The sequence below is a fragment of the Mobula birostris genome, chromosome 1 (genome assembly GCF_030028105.1).
Source record: "Mobula birostris isolate sMobBir1 chromosome 1, sMobBir1.hap1, whole genome shotgun sequence".
NCBI lineage: Eukaryota > Metazoa > Chordata > Chondrichthyes > Myliobatiformes > Myliobatidae > Mobula > Mobula birostris.
Genome location: NC_092370.1, coordinates 127,983,655 through 128,004,889, shown reverse-complemented (window position 1 = coordinate 128,004,889; position 21,235 = coordinate 127,983,655). Strand labels below are relative to the sequence as shown.

At 41.6% G+C, this 21,235-nt stretch overlaps 1 protein-coding gene across 1 annotated transcript in view; it reads left to right on the top strand.

Annotated features, from left to right (window-relative positions):
- Positions 1–21,235, top strand: part of LOC140199571 (uncharacterized) — a 254,277-nt gene that overhangs the window by 70,369 nt on the left and 162,673 nt on the right. Inside the window, exons 7-9 of the mRNA XM_072261873.1 lie at positions 8,074–8,151; positions 15,816–15,899; positions 17,773–17,826. Of these exons, the coding sequence (XP_072117974.1) occupies positions 8,074–8,151; positions 15,816–15,899; positions 17,773–17,826 (216 nt within the window). The remainder of the gene's footprint in view (positions 1–8,073; positions 8,152–15,815; positions 15,900–17,772; positions 17,827–21,235) is intronic.

Genomic DNA, 21,235 nt, shown 5'->3' with positions numbered 1-21,235 from the left:
AGCCTCGCACTTGTCTGCATTAAATTCCATTTGCCGTTTTTAAGGCCACTTTTCCAGCTTTTGCAGATCCCTCTGCAAGCCACGATAGCCTTCCTTGCTGTCCACTACACCCCAGTCTTAGTGTCGTTTGTAAATTTGCTGATCCAGTTAAACCACATTGTCATTCAGATCATTGATATAGATGACAAACAGCAATGGACCTGGCACTGATCCCTGAAGCACATCACTAGTCACAAGTCTTCTGTCAGAGAAGTAACCATCTACTACTACTCTGGCTTCCACAAAGGCAATGCCTAATCCAATTTACTACCTCATCTTGAAACCTGAGCGACTGAACCTTTTTGACCAACCTCCTATGCAGGACCTTGTCAAGTGCCTTGCTAAGGCCCATGAAGACAGCATCCACTGCCTTGCCTTCATCCACTTTCCTGGTAACTTCCTCGACAAACTTGATAAGATTGGTTAGACATGAACTACCATGCACTAAGCTATGCTGACTATTCTTAATCAGTCCATGTCTATTCAAATATCTAAATAGCTGGTCCCTTAGAATACTTTCCAAAAACATTCCCACTACTGATGTCAGACTCATCTGCCTATAATTTCCTGGTTTATGTTACAGAGTCTATTTCAAACAGCGGACTGACATTAGCTATCCTCTAATCCTCTGGTACCTCTTCTGGTGCTAAGGATGATTTAAATATCTCTGCTAGGGCCCTAGTAGTTTCTGTACTTGCCTCCAGTAGGGCCAAGGGAACACCTTGTAGGTCCCTGGGGATTTATCCACACTGATTTGCCACAGGACAGCAAACCCCGTCTCCTCTGTAATCTGTGCAGGGTCCATGAAGTTGATGCCACTTTGCCTCACTTCTGTAGACTCTGTGCCCATCTCCTGAGTAAATACAGAAGCATTTCTTGTATTCCGTAAGCATCTCATTCGTTCCTACCTGCCTGTACCTGCCATGCACCTCCTATTTTCTGTTAACCAGGGCTTCAATATCTCTTGAAAACCAAGATTCCCTACACTTGTCATCTTTACCTTTTACTCTGACAGGCACATACAAGCTTTGTACTCTCAAAATTTTGCTTTGGAAGGTCTTCCACTTATCAAATACACCTTTGCCAGAAAACAGCCTGTCCCAGTCTACACTTGTCAGATCATTTCTGATACCATCAGAATTGGCCTTTCTCCAACTTAGAATCTCAACCTGCAGACCAGCCCGTTTTTATGCACATTTATTCTGATCTAATGGCATTATAGTCTCAAGATGTGCAGGGGAACACTTTGCAAACTTCTGTCACCTGCCCTGTCTCATTCTCTAATAGCAGGTCTAGTATTGTATGCTCTCTCATTATGACCTCTACGTAAAATGAAGGAACTTTCCTGAACAAATTTGACAAACTCTCTCCCATTTAGTCCTTTTACATTGTGGGATTCCCAGTCAATATGTGGAAAATTAAAATCACTCACTATAACAACCTCATGTTTCTTGCAACAGTCTGTGTAATCTCTTTACAAATTTGTTCCTCTACATCCCATGGAGTGGGGGTTGCCAGGAGTAGTAGTGGAACGAGGCGGTTTCATGGATTTTCAGATGCTTTTTAGATAGTTTAAAATGAAGGTTTGGAGGGATATGGATGATACACAGGAGGAGGACCTTTCATGTAAATTGAAATCAACATGGGCACAATGTGGGCTGAATGGTCTGCCCAGTGCCATTATGTGCTGTGTAATTGAGTGCCTGATGGTCAGCAAATCTCGTTGGTCCCATGGGTGCATTTCCGTGCTGTTTCACTCTGATTCTGACCTGATAAACACTTGTGCCATTGAGTCAACAAAGAGCATGTTTATTCATATTCCTTCTTTATCATGAATTGTGAGTTTTGATCTTACTGGAGACCTCAAGGATGAATTAAAGTTCAATCCCCACTCAAGCAATCCATGATGTCATATACTTTAATTTTGCAGTAAAAGGTATCCTGAGCTTTGAAAGAATTCAGCCATCCACATTTGAGGCTGAACAAGTAAGTGTAAGGAACCCACACATGCAAATGACTTAGTTTTGCTCTGGCAGCATATTGAGCATTATTGTCATGAGTACATTTTACAGAACATATTCTCTAGTCTTTTATTAGTGAGGGGATAATGGTGAATGCCGAACTTTAATAGATAAACAGTAGCCTTGCATATGGCTAGATTGTCCAAATGTTCCAGAGCAGAGCGGAGAGCCAGTGAGATTGTGTCTGTTGTAGACTAGTTGTGGCAGCAATGGGTTTAGGTCCTTGTTCAGGCAAGAGTTAATTCTAGCCATAACCAACCTCCTGAATCTCTTCATTAGAGTAGATGTGATCAAGCAATAGTCATTGAGGCAACCTGTCCTGCTCTTAGGCACTGGAACGATTACTGCCCTTTTGAAACAGGTAGAAACCTCAGAATGTAATGGTGAAAATTTGAAGATGTCCTTGAATACTTTAGCCATTTGGTTGGCAGAGGTTTTCAGTGCTCAGCCAGGTACACTCTCGGGGTCTGATGTCTTGAGTGGGTTTACTCTCTCGAAGGATGCTCAGACAGCAGCCTCCAAGATGGAGATCATACAGTTGCTGGGATAGTGTTTTTCTCACTACAGGTGAGTGTTTTTCTCCTTTCACAGCATGCATAAAAGGCATTGAGTCCTGATGAAGGGTTTTGGCCTGTAACGTCAACTTCTTATTCCTTTCTGTGGATGCTGGCTGCCCCGCTGAGTTCATCCAGCTTTTTGTGTGTATTACTCTGGATTTCCAGCATCTGCAGAATCTCTGGTGTTCATAAAAGGCATTGAGCTTGTCAGATTTCTGTTGTCGGATTTCACTTTATAGGAAGTAAGAGCATACAAACCCTACCACAGTTGTCGTGCAGCAGATTCTGTCCCTAGCTTCATTTGGAATTGTCTTTTCACTCTCACGGTAGCCTTCTGGAGGTTGTACCTACTTGTAAGATTCTGGATCGCTGAACTTGAAAGCTGCAGAAGTACTCCCCAGCAGATTCCAAATCTCCTGTTTCATCCAAGGATTCTGATTTGGGAATATTTGACATGTTCTCAAAGGCACACACCCATCCATAGAGGTCTTGATAAAGTTTGGTGATGGCTGTGGCATATTCATTGGGATCTGAAGATGTCTCCCTGAATAAGGTCAAGTCTGCAGATTCAAAGCAGTCTTACAAATGCTCCTCCAGTTCTCTTGTATCTCTTAGTCCTCAGTCTTATAGAATAGTACAGCGTAGTTGGTCCTTCGGCCCATTCTTAGCTATATGCTGGGAGTATAAGTGCAGTCAGGTGATTGGACTTGCCAAAGTTTTGGTGTGGAATGACTTAGTACACATTGTTGATGGTGGTGTAGTAATAATTGAGTATCAAAGATGCAAAGTACATTAAATAGCAAAGAATGTATAAATTATGCAACCTTGAGATTTATTTGCTTACAGGTAGCCACAAAGCAAGAAACCTGAAAGAACCTAATTAAAGAAAAAAATTAAAAGACCAACACCTGATGTGTAAGAGAAAGGGAAAAAGAAACACAATTGAAATGAACAACAACATTCTGAATCAAACTGAGACCTCAGATCTGAGCCCTGGAGCAGCCTGGAATAGGCCTAAAGCCTGGCTTACATCATATTAGTGGGCATGGAGCACAGCAGCTGGGGCAGTCCCCATAGCCTCAGCACCATGCAGAGAGGAGTGACGATCACAAGTATGTTGGCTCTTCTGGTTCTGTGGTTGATGTGTTGGTGGAAGATTTTTTGGGGACTTCATTCTGGCCTGATTGAAGTCGTCCCCTCCCCCACCTGCAAAGATTGGAGAGACATGAGGGTGTGCTATCATATAACTGTTGATTGCGGTGCTCTGTGCTGATGTTTGACAGGGATGGCATGTATACCACTACCCATGTTGCAGTGGAGAACTTTGTCAGGAAATCTAAATCGAAGGAACAGGGGTTAGACAGAATTGCCACATCTGTCCACCATGCATTAATCATGAAGCAATGGCCTCTGTCAGTGCCTTTATTCGATGCCGCCCTCCAGTCCATGTGGTGGATACTGAAGCCCTCAGGCTAGAGTGCTGTGTCAGGGATGAGCCATGTCTCTGGGAAGCAGAGTATAATGCAGTCCATGATTTTCCTCTAGTACTACAGTCTTGCTGAGGTCTTCAATTTTATTTTCCAGAGACATCACATTAGCTAGGAGGATAATGGTGAAGGGGACCCTGCACTTCAATTTCAGCTGGAGTTCTTCCTGGCAGCTATGATTTCTGAGACAATGACGATGTCCCCTGAGCTTCCAGCAGCTGCATTCACTTCCTGGGTGGTCTAGAGTTCTAGGTCTTTTGATTCTGAAGATTTAGAAAAGTTGAAGCAGGGTTACTTAGTGTAGTCTGTGTTGCTAAAGACTTCTGCTGTAGTAGTTATAAACGGGAATACAGTGGAATCCGGTTAATTAGGTCATCCATTAATCAGGCAGTCACTTCTTTGGAACAATTCTTAAAGAACAAAAACTAATTAAGAAAATTGCCGAAATTCACTTTGTTTATTTGGGATACTTTGCTGCTTAATTGGGGCAGGAAACTTGCTGAACAGGATCCAACTAACGTCACTCGGTGTGGCCGTTAGATGCTACACGGTGCTGAGAATAAACAGTTTTTTAGTAGCGTCAGTTGCGTATGTTCATGTCCATAAAACAGTGATTTTGTTCACGGATAGTTGATGAGAAGTTAGCTTTAAGAAAATTCCGAACTGTTTTGCTTACCGCGGTTTCAAGCATTCAGGCTTGAAGATGCCAGAATCAATCAGGATTGAAAAATGAAACAATTTCACTACTTCAACAAGTTAGGAGCTATGAAAAATTTGAAGGTATGGACAATCAACTTGAATATTAAAATGAAAATGAAAATATGAAAGACATCAGTAGCATGAAGGCAGTCTATTATCTGCACTGGGTGTCTGCGCCGATTTTCTTCATTGTGTACACTGGATGAATTCCTCTGTTGATAACTATTAGGAAGTATTCATAGTTTTACAGTACTGTGATACCATTAGTAGTGTACTTATTTGTTCAGTATTTCATTTAAATACGTAATTTGTTACTCATTTTGTCTTTATACCTTTTCAACTACTTTCATGGAGCTTCAGCTAATCAGGCCAAAAAGCATTGGTCCTGATTTATCCCAATTAACTTGAATCCACTATATTTGATGATTTCCCCAGGAGCTGCCCACAAAAACTCACCCCTCTCCAGTGCCATTTTTTTGTGAGAAGTTCTCTTTATAAAGTGAACAGTGGTTTTCCGAAAGAGATCTAAGGTAAGAGTACAGGGTTCTGATTGTGGCAACAATGATTTCAATGCACACTGGTGATCTCTCTAATAATTGTCCATGATGTGGAGCAGATTAGAATGTTATCTTGATTGAATCCAGACTAGAATATTGGGACCATTTGCCCACTAATGGATAATTATTAGGAGTCGAAGTGGGAGTGGCAGGGAATGCCATTCTTAGGGTGACGTTTAAATATATTGCTGGAAGGAGTAGCACCCAAAGAATGATTGGTTACAGGCAAATAAAATCTCCTCAGCCTTCCAGCCGGGTAAAAGTATGAATTTTAACTGACATTTCGATGACAAACTCTGCCATCTTCATCAGGGATGATACCTGGGCATATCTAATCCATTGGTATTTATACCCTCATCGTCTGTCCCTGCTGGTGGGTTGGTCCGCATCCATTCAGGTTTCTGCTGTCCCACCTTATTTACAATCGAATTCCAGTTCTTACTTAGAGCAAGGCCTTCGTTCTTGTTAAGATTTCCTTCCAAATTGCTCTGTGATTTGGAAATCTATTGCTAGTTCTTTGTTATCATTGGGTTTAGATTCTGGAATTTCCTACCCCACAGCATGTGGAAGCATCACTGTCAGGCCAGCAGTGGTTCAAGAAGGTGGACTATCAATATTGATGATGGTGAGGACAATATGAGTGAGGTTGATGTTCTGGAGCATGTTGATATTAAGGGAGAGGAGGTGTTGGAGTTGCTAAAATACATTAGGACCGATAAGTCCCCGGGGCCTGACGGAATATTCCCCAGGCTGCTCCACGTGGTGAGGGAAGAGATTGCTGAGCCTTTGGCTAGGATCTTTATGTCCTGGTTGTCCACAGGAATGGTACCAGAGGATTGGAGGGAGGTGAGTGTTGTCCCCTTGTTCAAAAAAGGTAGTAGGGATAGTCTGGGTAATTATAGACCAGTGAGCCTTACGTCTGTGGTGGGAAAGCTGTTGGAAAAGATTCTTAGAGATCAGATCCATGGGCATTTAGAGAATCATGGTCTGATCAGGGACAGTCAGCATGGCTTTGTGAAGGGCAGATTGTGTCTAACAGGCCTGATAGACTCCTTTGAGGAGGTGACCGGGCATATAGATGAGGGTAGTGCAGTGGATGTGATCTACATGGATTTTCGTAAGGCATTTGACAAGGTTCCAAATGGTAGGTTTATTCAGAAAGTCAGAAGGCATAGGGTCCAGGGAAGTTTGGCCAGGTGGATTCAGAATTGGCTTGCCTGCAGAAAGCAGAGGGAGTACATTCTGATTGGAGGGTTGTGACTAGTGGTGTCCCACAAAGATCGGTTCTGGGGCTGCTACTTTTCATGACTTTTATTAACGACCTGGATGTACGGTTAGAAGGGTGGATTGGCAAGTTTGCAGACGACACAAAGGTTGGTGGTGTTGTGGATAGTGTAGAGAATTGTCGAAGATTGCAGGGAGACATTGGTAGGATGCAGAAGTGGGCTGAGAAGTGGCGGATGGAGTTCAACCCGGAGAAGTGAGAGGTGGTACACTTTAGAAGGACAAACTCCAAGGCAGAGTACAAAGTAAATGGCAGGATACTTGGTAGTGTGGAGGAGCAGAGGGATCTGGGAGTACATGTCCATAGATCCCTGAAAGTTGCCTCACAGGTAGAAGAAAGCTTATGGGGTGTTAGCTTTCATAAGTCAAGGGATAGAGTTTAAGAGTCACCATGTAATGATGCAGCTCTATAAAACTCTGGTTAGGCCACACTTGGAGTACTGTGTCCAGTTCTGGTTGCCTCACTATAGGAAGGATGTGGAGGCATTGAAAAGGGTACAGAGGAGATTTACCAGGATGCTGCCTGGTTTAGAGAGTATGCATTATGATCAGAGATTAAGGGAGCTAGGGCTTTACTCTTTGGAGAGAAGGAGGATGAGAAGAGACATGATAGAGGTATACAAAATATTAAGAGGAATAGATAGAGTGGACAGCCAGCACCTCTTCCCCAGGGCACCATTGCTCAGTAAAAGAGGACATGGCTTTAAGGTAAGGGGTGAGAAGTTCAAGGGGGATATTAGAGGAAGGTTTTTTACTCAGAGAGTGGCTGGTGCGTGGAATACACTGCCTGAGTCAGTGGTGGAGGCAGATACACTAGCGAAATTTAAGAGACTACTAGACAGGTATATGGAGGAATTTAAGTTGGGAGGTTATATGGGAGGCAGGGTTTAAGGGTCGGCACAACATTGTGGGCCGAAGGGCCTGTACTGTGCTAAACTATTCTATGTTCTATCATCTGAAGGGCAATAAATGCCAGTAACCCCTATAATACCATGGTGAATAAACAGCAGCAATCACTGTACCTGTAAGATAAATAAACAGTTACCCAGATTAATTTAGGACTAGAAAACTTTTGAGTTTGGGTATTTGATCCTCCACAGTATCCTCCACCTCCTCCACAGTGGAGGTGGTAGTGTTTTTTTAACAAAGTGGAGTTGCGAGCTCGACATCAACCCGGCATGGATGGAGAGCGAGCTAGGGAGCGGTCTGTCACTGGATCGAACTCGGGAACCTCCGTTCTTGAGCCCGGCGCTGATTTCACTGTGCCACCAGCCGACCTTGGATAAAATGGCAATGCGTTCTATTTTCCAAAACTATACACATCCTTAAGCAGGTATCTTGCATTTGAACAGCAGAAATCATTTTCATTGGTGAGTACTCTTCACTTGTTTGGTTCACGGTGATGCTCTCTGTAACTTTTATTAAACAGATAGAAATACAGAAGCTTAGACTCTACTGTGACCCAGAGCAAAGTGATCGGGAGACAGCATGTGAAATCCCTTCTGTGGTGAGTAAACAGAGTGTCTAAGCCTTGGGTACAAACTGAGGCCGTCTGTCAAGCTGACTTTTGCATATTGAAAATTTTGTGACTAATAATTCTGCAAAAAACTTTTTTTTTGCTGGAAAGGAGAGTTACTTTAAAGTTACAACGAATTGATCCACTTGGTGTCATGATCTCAAGATGTTAGCTTGGGAACATGTTGGAGAGGTATATGTCATGTGATGACTGCAGGTGAACATCTAACCTGGCATTCCTTTCCAGTTATCACACAGACCTTAATCTGTACATTTTATGTTAAAATAACAGAGCAAGATTATTTTCAAAGCTATGACTTTGAAGAGAAACTGAAATAAAGGCGATTTTTTTTTACTCTTAACCATGGATGCGACTTACATAATTTGATTTCAGTTTTCGTTCATTAAGCTGAAACATTTCACCTTTTCTTGCATTGCTTATTTTCACCTCCTAGTATCTGGCCAATGTTATAACTGGATTTACTTGCTGTGACATGTTAACATCTCTCCTTATCAGGTCTGAAAAGTTTGTCTGCAATTTGTGCCAAGGGGCCAATCTGTAACCCAGATTGAAATTATAGTGGACTGAAACTATATGACTGAAAGCCATACGTCTTTGCAGCTTCTGTATCGGAATTAACATGTTTCACTTCTTTCCCTCTTAATGATTTCCCTTTTACCTGATCTTCACCCTGTCTCTGAGTTGATGAATAAAAAAGAGAAGGCATGTGATGCAGGACTTTAAGGAAAGTCTCAGTACTAGAGGATGTGCAATTAAGGGCAAGTTTTTTTTTACACAGGGAAATGCATGAAGGAATGACAGTTTAACTCTGTTAATTTCTTACCATGTTTGGACAGACCTCTGAGCATAAATTGGTCATTGACGATCAACATGCATAGCACTCTGGTTAAGCTTCCAAGGCAGTTTTAGTCTGTCAGACCCTCAGTAGTTTTAGCCACAATCACATTAAGCAAAAATTATATCCTAGACGAAAGATCAAAAATTAAACAAATGAGGTGAGAAAATTGTTTTCTTTTATCACTAAGTGTGAGCAGATGCGTTCATCAGTTCATGCATTCATTTCTACAGACTGCATTATGTAAAAGATTTAAAAAGATAAGGGTGGCCAAATCACATGGATGTTGAGTGTTCAGCAGCCAAAAGCAAATGTTTCTCCAGAAATTTAGTTATTTATTAAGATTGTGCAGTTGTTAAGTTAGTCTAATATCAAGGCTTAAGAATATTCAGAAGTTCCTGCTGTCTCCTCCGAGGTATACAGGTGTTCTAATTAAGATGATCCTCGTTTTGGTGGTAAGCATTTGGCAGGCACAATGTACAATTAAAATAAACTAGCAGGTAAACTATTAAAAGATACCTTTATTTAATTTGTTCTTTGTCAATGCAATTTTGGTGCCATTTAACTGAAATATAATTGCACCATTATTGTTCAAACAGAAAAAGCTGAAACCAGAACTACGAGTGATAGACCATCAAATGAGTCATAACAGCTTAATGTTAACAATATTTTGCACTTGTAACCAGAGAAGCACGATCCAATTGTTTTTTAAAGGGGCCAACTCATTGAATAAAGACCAAAGACTGTGTGGCATTTGATAATGGACCCCAGTTGAACTTGGATAACAATTAGAGAATGTTGCAATTACATTCTTCCTCAACTAATTAAAACACTTCACAAATGACAAATCTTTACAATGCCACTTGTAGAGAAATTTCAGGTGAAATAAGGTGGTAAAGATAAAAATTCCCAATTGACGCAAGAATGAAAAGTAAATCATGGGTAACAAGTAAACGTTTTTTTTGAAAACTTAAAATATGCTTTGCGTTTTCCGTCTCTTCTTTTAACTTGTAGATAGTATTTAGGTTCTATGACTAACCCAAAAAAATATTTAACCTGGCTGGTGAGTCCAATCCTGGCTGGCTTTGGAGAGAGGCCCAAGGAGGCTCACGAGAATGATCCTTGGAATGAAGGGTCAACATGAGGTGAAAATGATGGCTCTGGGCCTGTACTCGTTGGAGTTTAGGAAAATGAGGGGGGGGATCTTATTAAAAGCTATTGAATATTGATAGGCATAGATAGAGTGGATGTAGAGCTAATGTTTCCTATAGTGGGGGAGTCTGGGCACAGCCTCAGAATAGAGGAATGCCCATTTAGAACAGAGATGAGGAGGAATTTCTTTAGCCAGAGGGTAGTGAACCTCTGGATTTCATTGCCATGGATAGCTGCAGAGGCCAGTCATTCAGTATATTTTAAACGGAGGTCGATAGGTTCTTGACTAGTCAGTGCATCAACAATTACCTTTATCAGTTATGATGGAATAGTGGAGCAGACTGGATGAGCAAAATGGCTTAATTTTGTTCCTCTGTCTGATGTTCTTAAAATGGAAAAAAAAATCTGCTAACAGCGTTCAACATGGGAAAACATCCAAAGGTCTGTCAGTGAGTTGAGTTGGAGTTGACACTGTCAAAAGAGAGATGTCACTAAAAGCTTGGAGAAATGGCATAAAGGGAGCAGGTGTAGAGGCATCGAGTTTTAAGGAGGGAATTATGGGCCATGCAACTTGGCAGCAGAAGACAGAGCAAGCAATGAGAGAAAGACAGAGTTTATGAGATTGTGGAAGTGAGACAATGAATTAAATTAAATTCGAATGCTGGAATTCTACGTTTGAGAGCATTAAAGGTCAGTGAAGGAAGTTTGAGAAGACAGTAAACTGTGTGAAATAGGAATTGATTAATGAACATTGGATTCAGTAGGAGTTTAGGGAGTGTCGGAGGGCTTTATGAATGGCATTGGAATAATTATTGACAAGTACATGGGCAGATGGATACAGTGCAATAGCACCTATTGCAAATCTGGCCCATGATTTCTTAAAATATTTTTATATTGTCATGTACCCCATGACGGGAATTAAGAACCAGCAGAGATGGAAAACACTTTGGAGTCTAGTATTGCTTTAAACTAATAATGTTTATTAGTAACTACACAATACAGTAATATAAAAGTAGATAAATCAAACAGGTTAGCAATGATTTTATATATATATATATATATATATATATACACACACACATACAAACAACAGGAATTCTGCAGATGCCGGAAATTCAAGCAACACACATCAAAGTTGCTGGTGAACGCAGCAGGCCAGGCAGCATCTCTAGGAAGAGGTACAGTCGACGTTTCAGGCTGAGACCCTTCGTCAGGACTAACTGAAGGAAGAGTTAGTAAGAGATTTGAAAGTGGGAGGGAGAGGGGGAGATCCAAAATGATAGGAGAAGACAGGAGGGGGAGGGATGGAGCCAAGAGCTGGACAGGTGATTGGCAAAGGGGATATGAGAGGATCATGGGACAGGAGGTCCGGGAAGAAAGACAAGTGGGGGGGAACCCAGAGGATGGGCAAGGGGTATAGTCAGAGGGACAGAGGGAGAAAAAGGAGAGTGAGAGAAAGAATGTGTGTATAAAAATAAATAACGGATGCTCACTACCCCATCCATTATTTATTTTTATACACACATTCTTTCTCTCGCTAACCTCATCCGTTATTTATTTTTATACACATATTCTTTCTCTCACTAACCCCATCCGTTATTTATTTTTACACACACATTCTTTCTCTCGCTAACCCCATCCGTTATTTATTTTTATACACACATTCTTTCTCGCACTAACCCCATCCGTTATTTATTTTTATACACACATTCTTTCTCTCACTAGTCCAACTTATTATTCTCCGTAACTTCCGCCACCTCCAACGGGATCCCACCACAAAGCACATCTTTCCCTCCCCCCATCTCTCTGCATTCCACAGGGATCGCTCCCTTGTCCATTTGTCCCCCCTATTCCTCCCCACTGATCTCCCTCCTGGCACTTATCCTTGTAAGCGGAACAAGTGCTACACATGCCCTTACACTTCCTCCCTTACCACCATTCAGGGCCCCAGACAGTCCTTCCAGGTGAGGCGACACTTCACCTGTGAGTCGGCTGGTGTGATATACTGTGTCCAGTGCTCCTGATGTGGCCTTCTATATGTTGGCGAGACCTGACGCAGACTGGGAGACCGCTTTGCTGAACACCTACGCTCTGTCCGCCAGAGAAAGCAGGATCTCCCAGTGGCCAAACGTTTTAATTCCACATCCCATTCCCATTCTGACATGTCTATCCACGGCCTCCTCTACTGTAAAGATGAAGCCACACTCAGGTTGGAGGAACAACACCTTATATTCCGTCTGGGTAGCCTCCAACCTGATGGCATGAACATCGACTTCTCTAACTTCCGCTAATGCCCCACCTCTCCCTCGTACCCCATCTGTTACTTATTTTTATACACACATTCACATCTCACTCTCCTTTTTCTCCCTCTGTCCCTCTGACTATACCCCTTGCCCATCCTCTGGGTTCCTCCCCCCACCTTGTCTTTCTCCCCGGGCCTCCTGTCCCATGATCCTCTCATATCCCCTTTGCCAATCACCTGTCCAGCTCTTGGCTCCATCCCTCCCCCTCCTATCTTCTCCTATCATTTTGGATCTCCCCCTCCCCCTTTCAAATCTCTTACTAACTCTTCCTTCAGTTAGTCCTGACAAAGGGTCTTGGCCTGAAACGTCGACTGTACCTCTTCCTAGAGATGCTGCCTGGCCTGCTGTGTTCACCAGCAACTTTGATGTGTGTTGCTTATATATATATGTGTGTGTGTGTGTATGTGTATATATATGTGTGTGTGTGTATATATATATATATACACACATGTATGTATATCAGTAAGTGTGGAAATATATGTATGAAAAACCAAGCTTCTTTAAGTCTAGGGGTAAAAAGATACAGTCTTATGATGATGAGTAAAGTTCAGTTCAGTTCAGTTTGTGGTATTGAGTTGAGTAGTGATGGATAGAGAAAGGGAGAGATTTGAGTCTTCAGGTGAGCTGATGCCGTCAATCTTCTCGTTGTCCTTCGAAATCCTTTACAAGTTACCGACTGTGACTTTAACAAAGGGGACTGATTTTCTGTGGTGGAGCTATCACCCAGGTGAGGGTGGACTCCCCACCAGTCAACCCCTTTTTCCTCCTTCCACTGCAAGAGCGATGGATCGATCCTCCTGATCGATCCTCCAAAACCCACTTTTCCTGCAGGCACAACAATGCTCATTCAATGTCCAAACATGTGTCTGAGGTCTGTATCATCTGACCTCCTATTTATCTCACCGTACTAGGTACCACCTGTCATTCAAATGTCTCCTCCTTCCTCTCTGTGAAGAAATGCACAAATAGGCGAACTGTACTTGAACAAATATCCACAACCTGCCTTCAGTCACCATAACAACTTTCAAGCTGCTCGGTGCTGTCTCCAACTCCAAACTCAGTAGAAATCCAAAGTTACTTCCAGTGCCTTAAAGTGACAGTCCAACCGTTAATCTTCATCTCTCTCTCTCTCTCTCTTACAAACATACAAACAAGCTGTTAAATAACTCTCTCTCTCTCTCTCTCTCTCTCTCTCTCTCTTCAAAAGCACAGTTAATAGGCGTACTTCAGGATCCCCTCACAATATATGCCTACAATGTTACATATTTTGATTGCCAGAAGCATCTTTGGAAATTCTACTTGATTTTTTTTGTAATTAAACTAAAATTTGCAGGAATGGGAGCGGTTAAACAAAATGGTTAGAACATAAGAGACTGACAATCAGACTTGGGTTTAATATCACTGACATATGTCGTGAAGTTTGAAAACTAGCTCATATTCATTGTTACTATTTCCAATTCCCAGATGTTATGAGGAAATTAAAGTTGGTTCCAAATTAGTCCAATTTGCTAAAGTTTTGAATTAGATATGTTATAAGGTTTTGTAAGCACAGGAAACCTGAGAATGAAATTCATATCTGGTCAATTAATTGAAACCAATTATTAGAAAGCTGGGACATTCAGCCAGAACAATTAAATGCAAGATCACAGAAATAATCCAAGTGAGAATGTATGTCTACAAACGTTATGATCTTACTTGGAGAGGAAAACAAACACTCCAAGATATTGGATTAATCCTACATGTAAAAGAATAACGAAAATGATAGAAGAGCCAGCGGGATTAGAGGTGGCATATTTCATGAGAGTAGATAGGGGGATAAATTACACCTGTCTTAAACCAGGTTGATCTGCTCACTGATGACCAAATTCTCATTTAAATCCTTTCATTATTATTGATGGAATGGTAACCAAAATTTATTGCTTCCATTAAACCAAGGCACAAGAGCCCCATGACACCTGTCTATTACAGAGGTAAATTTAGAATAAAAATCATGGGAACGTCTTCACTCAGAGTGATGTTTACAATAAAATTTATTTTACAATAAAAAAATATTACTTTACCTTAAAGTCATTAAAGGGGAAAAAATGAAGCTTTGCAAACTATATTTGAATGTCATGACAGGAGAGATAATCTAAGTGACACATCCTCAAAGGGCTGCATGGTTTTTCCTCATAGCTTGTTACCCATTCATTCTCTCATCCAATTTCTTGTTGAAACCCGCAGCAGCAGATAGACGTAAGATGTGACCCTCTTTATTCTCTTTGCTGGATATTTATTCTATTCTTATAGGATTCTCATAGCAAGCTCTGCAGTTGATAGTTTATTATTGTGACGTGGACCGAGGTATAGTGAAAACTGTCTTCCATGCCATCCATACAGATCAGTTCACTGCATCAGTACATTGAAGTAGTACCAGGAAAAAGCAATAACAATGCAGAATATAGTGTTGCAGAGAAAGTGCAGTGAAGGCATACAAGATGGAAGGCCACAATGAAATAGATTGAGGTCATGTCATGATTCCATCTTAAGGTACAAGAGGTACAGTCTTATAACAGCTTTATAGAAGCTGTCTTTGGGCCTGGTGGTATGTGCTTTTCAGGTCTTTGTATCTTCTACCCAATTGGAGGCTGGGGGTTGGGGGGGGAGAGAAAATGTTTTGCATAGAAGGGACTTTCAAGTTCCTCAGCAAACACGTCACCAAGGACATCACTTGGTCTGTGCATACAGGCTGTGTGGTGAAAAAAGCACAACAGCACCTCTTTCATCTCAGACAGTTGAAGAAATTCGGCATGAGTCCCCAAATCCTTTCCACAGGGGCAAAATTGGGAGCATCCTGATTGGCTGTATCACTGCTTGATATGGGAACTGTACTTCCCTCAATCGCAGGGCTCCGCAAAGAGTGGTGGGGACAGCCCAGCGCACCTGTGGATGCGAACTTCCCACTATTCAGGACATCAAATTCCTAACAAAAAAAATATGCTTTCATGGTAAATTAATTAGTTTTCAAAAATGGCTGCATAAAATTGATGATTTCAGGAAGTTATTCAAATCATCATTAACATATAAATATTTTTGAGGAAATCTTGACTTCAGAATATCATGAAGCAATGGGATATTTTAGAGGTGTGCTTGTTGTCACTAAAATATCAGCTGCTTTGAATCTCTAACCACAGAACTAAATTTTCTTCTGTTTCCTTTTATTTAGGATGATGAGAGGGTGAGTACATTTTCAATGTGCTTTAAGAAGTATGAACATTAAGTTTAAAACATTTTTAAATGGCAGTTTTCGTGCTTGCATAAGACGTGCCTTAGGCTAAAAATTTCTTCTTTAAATTTTTGATTAGTGTCCACCTGACAGAATGGTTCCCAAGACAGTTTGTGAGTGTCCAGCAGGTCCACCTGGTATTCCTGGTCAACAAGGACTGAAAGTAAGTTCACAGTTGCCACTTGCATCCACATCTGATAACTCATCCCTTGTGTATTGAGATGTAACTTTGGCTGAATTTATGGTTTTGTCAATGCGTTCTGTGGAAAATCTTGCCACACAAAGTAGTGCATGTTAGGAGACAGCGTTCTTATTTGTAATGGGAGTACAGACTATCTCCGGGTTTATAGAGGTTATCGTCATATGCACAAGTACAGGTCTGGCCAGGTGCAATGGGAAAAAAATATTTGTGGCAGCTTCACAGACTCGTAACATCATATAAGCAACATTCACAAGAAAAACATAAATCATACACAGTTTTACCGGAAAACAGAGTCATAGTCATTGAAAACTACGGCACAAAATGGGCCCTTCAGCCCACCTAGACCCTGCTGAAACATTTAAACTGCCTAGTCCCATTGACTTGCTCCTGGACCATAGCCCTCCATACCCATTCCTATCTATGTACCTATCCAAACTTCTCTTAAACATTGAAATCGAAGTCACATCCACCGCTTGTGCTGACAGCTCGTACCACACTGTCACCACCTTCTGAGTGAAGAAGTTTCACCTCATGTTCCCCTTAAATATGTCATCTTTCACCCTGAACCTATGACCTCTAGCTGTAGTCTCACCCAACCTCAGTGGAAAAAGCCTGCTTGCATTTACCCTATTTATGCCCCTTATAATTTTTGTAAACCTCTTTCAAATCTCCCTTAAATCTCCTATGTTCTAGAAAATAAAGTTATAACCTATTCAGTCTTTCCTTACAACTCACGTCCTCCAGTTCCGATAAAATCCTTGTAGATTTTCTCAGTATTCTTTCAACCTTACTTGCATCTTTCCTGCAGAGAAGTGACCAAAACTGCACGCAATACTCCAAATTAGGCCTCACCAATGTCTTGTATTACTTCAGCATTACATCCCAACTCCTGTACTCAGTACTTAGATCTTCGAAGGCCAATGTCCCAAAAGTTGTTTTTTTAACCTGTTCACCTGTGGCGCCACTTTCAATGAATTATGGACCTGTATTCCCAGATCCTTTTGTTCTACCACACTCCTTATCGACCTACTGATCCCAGTGTAAGACCTACCCCAACTGGTATCCCAAAGAACAAATAAAAATCCATTTTAGTGCAAAGTGATCACAGCGTTGCTAAACTGTACTGATTAGGGATTTGCTGGTTAGTTGAAGGAAAGAACCTGATGGTGTGGGACTTCAGATTTCTGTACTCCTTCCCTGATGGTAGCTGCAAAAATATGGCGTGGCCCGGGTAGTGGGGTATTTGAGGCAGGATCTCCTGTAGATACTACCAATAGGAAGGAGGTGCCAATATGTATTAGGCAGAGTCCACTGCTGTCTGCAGCTTCCTGCATCCTGTGCATTGGAATTGCTGTACCAGACCGTGATGAAACTTTGAACCTTAACCCTCAAGGAACTGTTAATTGGGCACATGAGAGAGGAGAGGTGATGGGAAAATGAGGAAATAGAGTTAGTAGGTTACATTCAATGGTCACATACTGTGTGATAAAGAAAGTGTAGCCCTATTCTTCTGCCTGATTTAACCTTTCAGAAGGAGATCTTGTAGAACAGGCACAAATTGTAGCAGGTAGCAGGGAAGTCAGCGTCAGACTTAGACTTCCAGCAAAAGCAACCAGACACTTTAATCTAAGGCAGGCAAGAAACTAAGTGGGGAACTCCTCAAAAGTTCTTTTATTTTTGGAGGCATCAATTCAAGGAAAATATAACTTTAATTTTAACCCTCTCGCTTCTGAGCCTCTCCTGCCTATATTGAGTAACAAGGATGAAGGAGCTTTTTGGTAATAAGGCTTGATGTATTCAGACCAATTGACCCCAATGTTTATTCTGTTACTAGGGTCAAAAGGGAGAACGTGGCAAACCAGGAAAATCAGGAACCAATGGTATGCCTGTGAGTACTTTTCCAAGTCCTATGCAATCTCTGCATGTTGAACATCAGATGATAAGTGTTGTTTTGTTATAATGCTAGTGCTAAAGCTCCAGAATATTGCTTTGGCAAACTTTTAAGCAAGGATGCATTTTTTGATCCTTTTCCACACTGTACATCTTCTTGTTGGTACATTGTGGCTGCGTAGTTCCTCATGGGTGCAAAGTTCCTTATAACATCCCAAGAAGTGGCTGCAGAATTACCATTCTACTGCTAATGCTGCACCAACACCTACAGTAGTTCATTAGAAGATTGATGCAGAAAGAAGCATTTTGTGAATATATATTTATACTGTGACTTCCGGCCATGAGTAATGATATCACTGCATGTCTCTGCTGCTACAACCAAACCAACAAAACGTTGGCAATTTGGTTCAAGTAATAATTTGGCTGAGGGAATGGATGGATCCTTTGTTAATGATGAAGATTTTTGTTTGCTTGAGCAGGGATACAATGATTAAATCTATTCAAGCTATAGTTGAAGTCTATTATGATGGTAAGTAATAATTAGAAAAACCTCCAAGGGTGTAGGAGGGAGGTATGTGCAAAAATCCTTGAGCTTTACAAGTATCTCAATAGATGTAAATAATTCCTCCTTGAAAGAATTAGATGCCATGAAGTTATTACTTCTCAGTGGAGAGCCTAGAATTGAGAAACATTTTCTCAGAACAAGGATTGTCCACTTAATCTAGAGGCAAGGGAAAATTTCTTTAAGCAGAGGATTGTATGTCATTAAGGTTCTGTAGATATTTAATGGCTGAATATTGATGAAGCTAATGTGTATTTTTTTTGGACTTACGAGCATCAGGGAATTGGGGGAAATGGGGAGAGGTGCAAGAGATCAGCCATGAAGGGGAGCATGGGAGACATTGCTGCTGTCCATTAGGATGGTTAGTGTTGATGACATAGGTGAACGGTTATGGAAAGTCAGTGAATCCGGAAGCCAAAGACCATTTGTCACGACCACGGATTTCAGCAGTGCAGCAGATTCAGCAATTGCGTTCGTGAATATGCATGTGTAGGCTAATTATCATTTCATTGTGATAGTATTTTAGTCATCCTGTCGTAGTATTTGTCGAAACTTGGACATGGATATAGCTACACTTCGTTATCTGCGTTCCGCCTTGCCTGAGAAATTGGACTGTCGAGTCAACTGACTCTGAAGACTAGCGGTATTCGTTTTATTCCTAGTTGTTCTTTTCAGCTGCCGTGTAGGCTTCATTTTCCATTTGAGTGTTTTAGTCAACGGCCCTGTTTGGCCTAGTGTTTATTGTTTTCTTTCCTTTTAACACTGTTCGCATTAAAGTCTGTGAAATATCGACCCGCTTCAGTGTCACTCACTTCGCAATCGGGCCATGTTTGTACCAGGTGACAGCAAGTCTCGACCACGCAAAGATGGACCCAGCGGAGAGAGAGCTGCTGACCTTGGCCAGGAGATTCATTGGTCAGAATGATTCGTCGCAGCAACAATGTTCCGTTGGAATTCCTGTGTATGAACTCTTGTTTCTGTCTCCAGTGTGACAGAAGGATCTTGCCAGGTAATGGACCCAACTAAATTTGAACAGTGACGTTTTAACATTGGTGGCTTGAGGAGAGGGTGCCTTCTATTCTCAGTGCATGTGCTAACTCTACATTCCGAGAATCCTGAGTCTACATACTGAGCTTCTCTAGTCAACATTGAGTTTCTCCAGTGTCCATTCCAAGCTTTTCAAGTCACAAGTACCCAGGTTCCCAGCTTTGTGGTCCTGTGACTCAGATCTGCATAACAAATGAGTGCTTCAAGCAAGCTCATCAATTGGTTCAACAAATCATCATTCATATCGATGGTGTAAATTCTGGAAGAGTCCTACTCTGTAGTGTTCTCATGCAGTGTGTTGAAACTCTGACTAAACACCAAGTTAAACCAGAGCCAATGAAGACAGAGTCGTAGTAAGGTTAACCATTTACTGTGCACTCTTCCACATTAACATCGTACGGTGAAAACTGTTGATAAAAAAATACAAACATATACAGCGTCTGTTTCATTCTGGAGACCACGCACGCTATTTTCTTTTAGTGAGTGTCTCCAGCCGCCCCGAGTAGGGAGCAAGGGGCATCCCGTCAAACTGCCACCGGGCCTGAGCCCACCCCGCGTTTGAAATTTGGCCTGTCCCCTGAAACCCGCACTAATTTTTATAGATGCACCGTAGAAAGCATTCTTCTAGGGTGCATCACAACCTGGTATGGAAGTTGTCCTGTCCAAGACCGGAAGAAGCTGCAGAAGATCGTGAACACGGCGCAGCACATCACACAAACCAATCTTCGGTCCTTGGACTCACTTTACATCGCACGCTGTCAGAGCAGTGCTGCCAGGATAAACAAGGACACGACCCACCCAGCCAACACACTTTTCGTCCCTCTTCCCTCTGGGAGAAGGCTCAGGAGCTTGAAGACTCATACGGCCAGATTAGGGAACAGCTTCTTTCCAACTGTGATACGACTGCTGAACAGATCCTGACCCGGATCTGGACTATACCTTCCAAATATCCGGTCCTGCATCTCGATTTTTTTGCACTACCTTACTTTCCATTTTTCTATTTTCTATTTATGATTTATAATTTAAATTTTTAATATTTACTATCGATTTGTAACCCAGGGAGCGGAAAGCGCAGAATCAAATATCGCTATGATGATTGTATGTTCTAGTATCAATTGTTTGGCGGCAATAAAGTATAAAGTAAATTGAAAAGCCGTCACGTGCACCACCCAAACCGCCGCTTCCTTAACAGAAACCATGTTAATATTTTTACTTCAAACACATTCATAGGAACTTACGGCGTTGCTTCTATAATGTTCCTCTGTGTGCAGACACGGAGCTCTTTACGATCATGCTGCACACCTGGCACCCGCCTTTACACCTTCCCGAACCGGAGGTTATACATGATGTGGTGAAACCGCAGGTGACCTCATCACATGCCGCGATATACCATAGACAATGAATTTACGTTTGTTATACTGTAACATAATTATCAACCTTTAACTTTAACTAGAAAATAGTTACAAACAAATCATTTAAAGTGTAGACCCAACAAAGTCAAATAAATGCGTTAAGGGCAACACGAGTCCAAAAGCTGATCCCTGGCTGGAGTGTGCTAAGGCACAAGTAAAGTAACCCTATCAAGAATATTTTAACCCCTTGATGAAAATCATGGTACAGACTGGGAAAATTGAACTTCCGTGTAGCAAATTAAACAGATCTACAGAGAACCACCTAGTTTAGTGATGAAAGAAACCTGTCTATGCTGTCTTGATCTGTAAAATAGAGAGTATATCCTAATTGTCTCTGGAAAAAAATTGTGAAAGATAAAACACTGTGAACAAGATTTGAAAAGGTT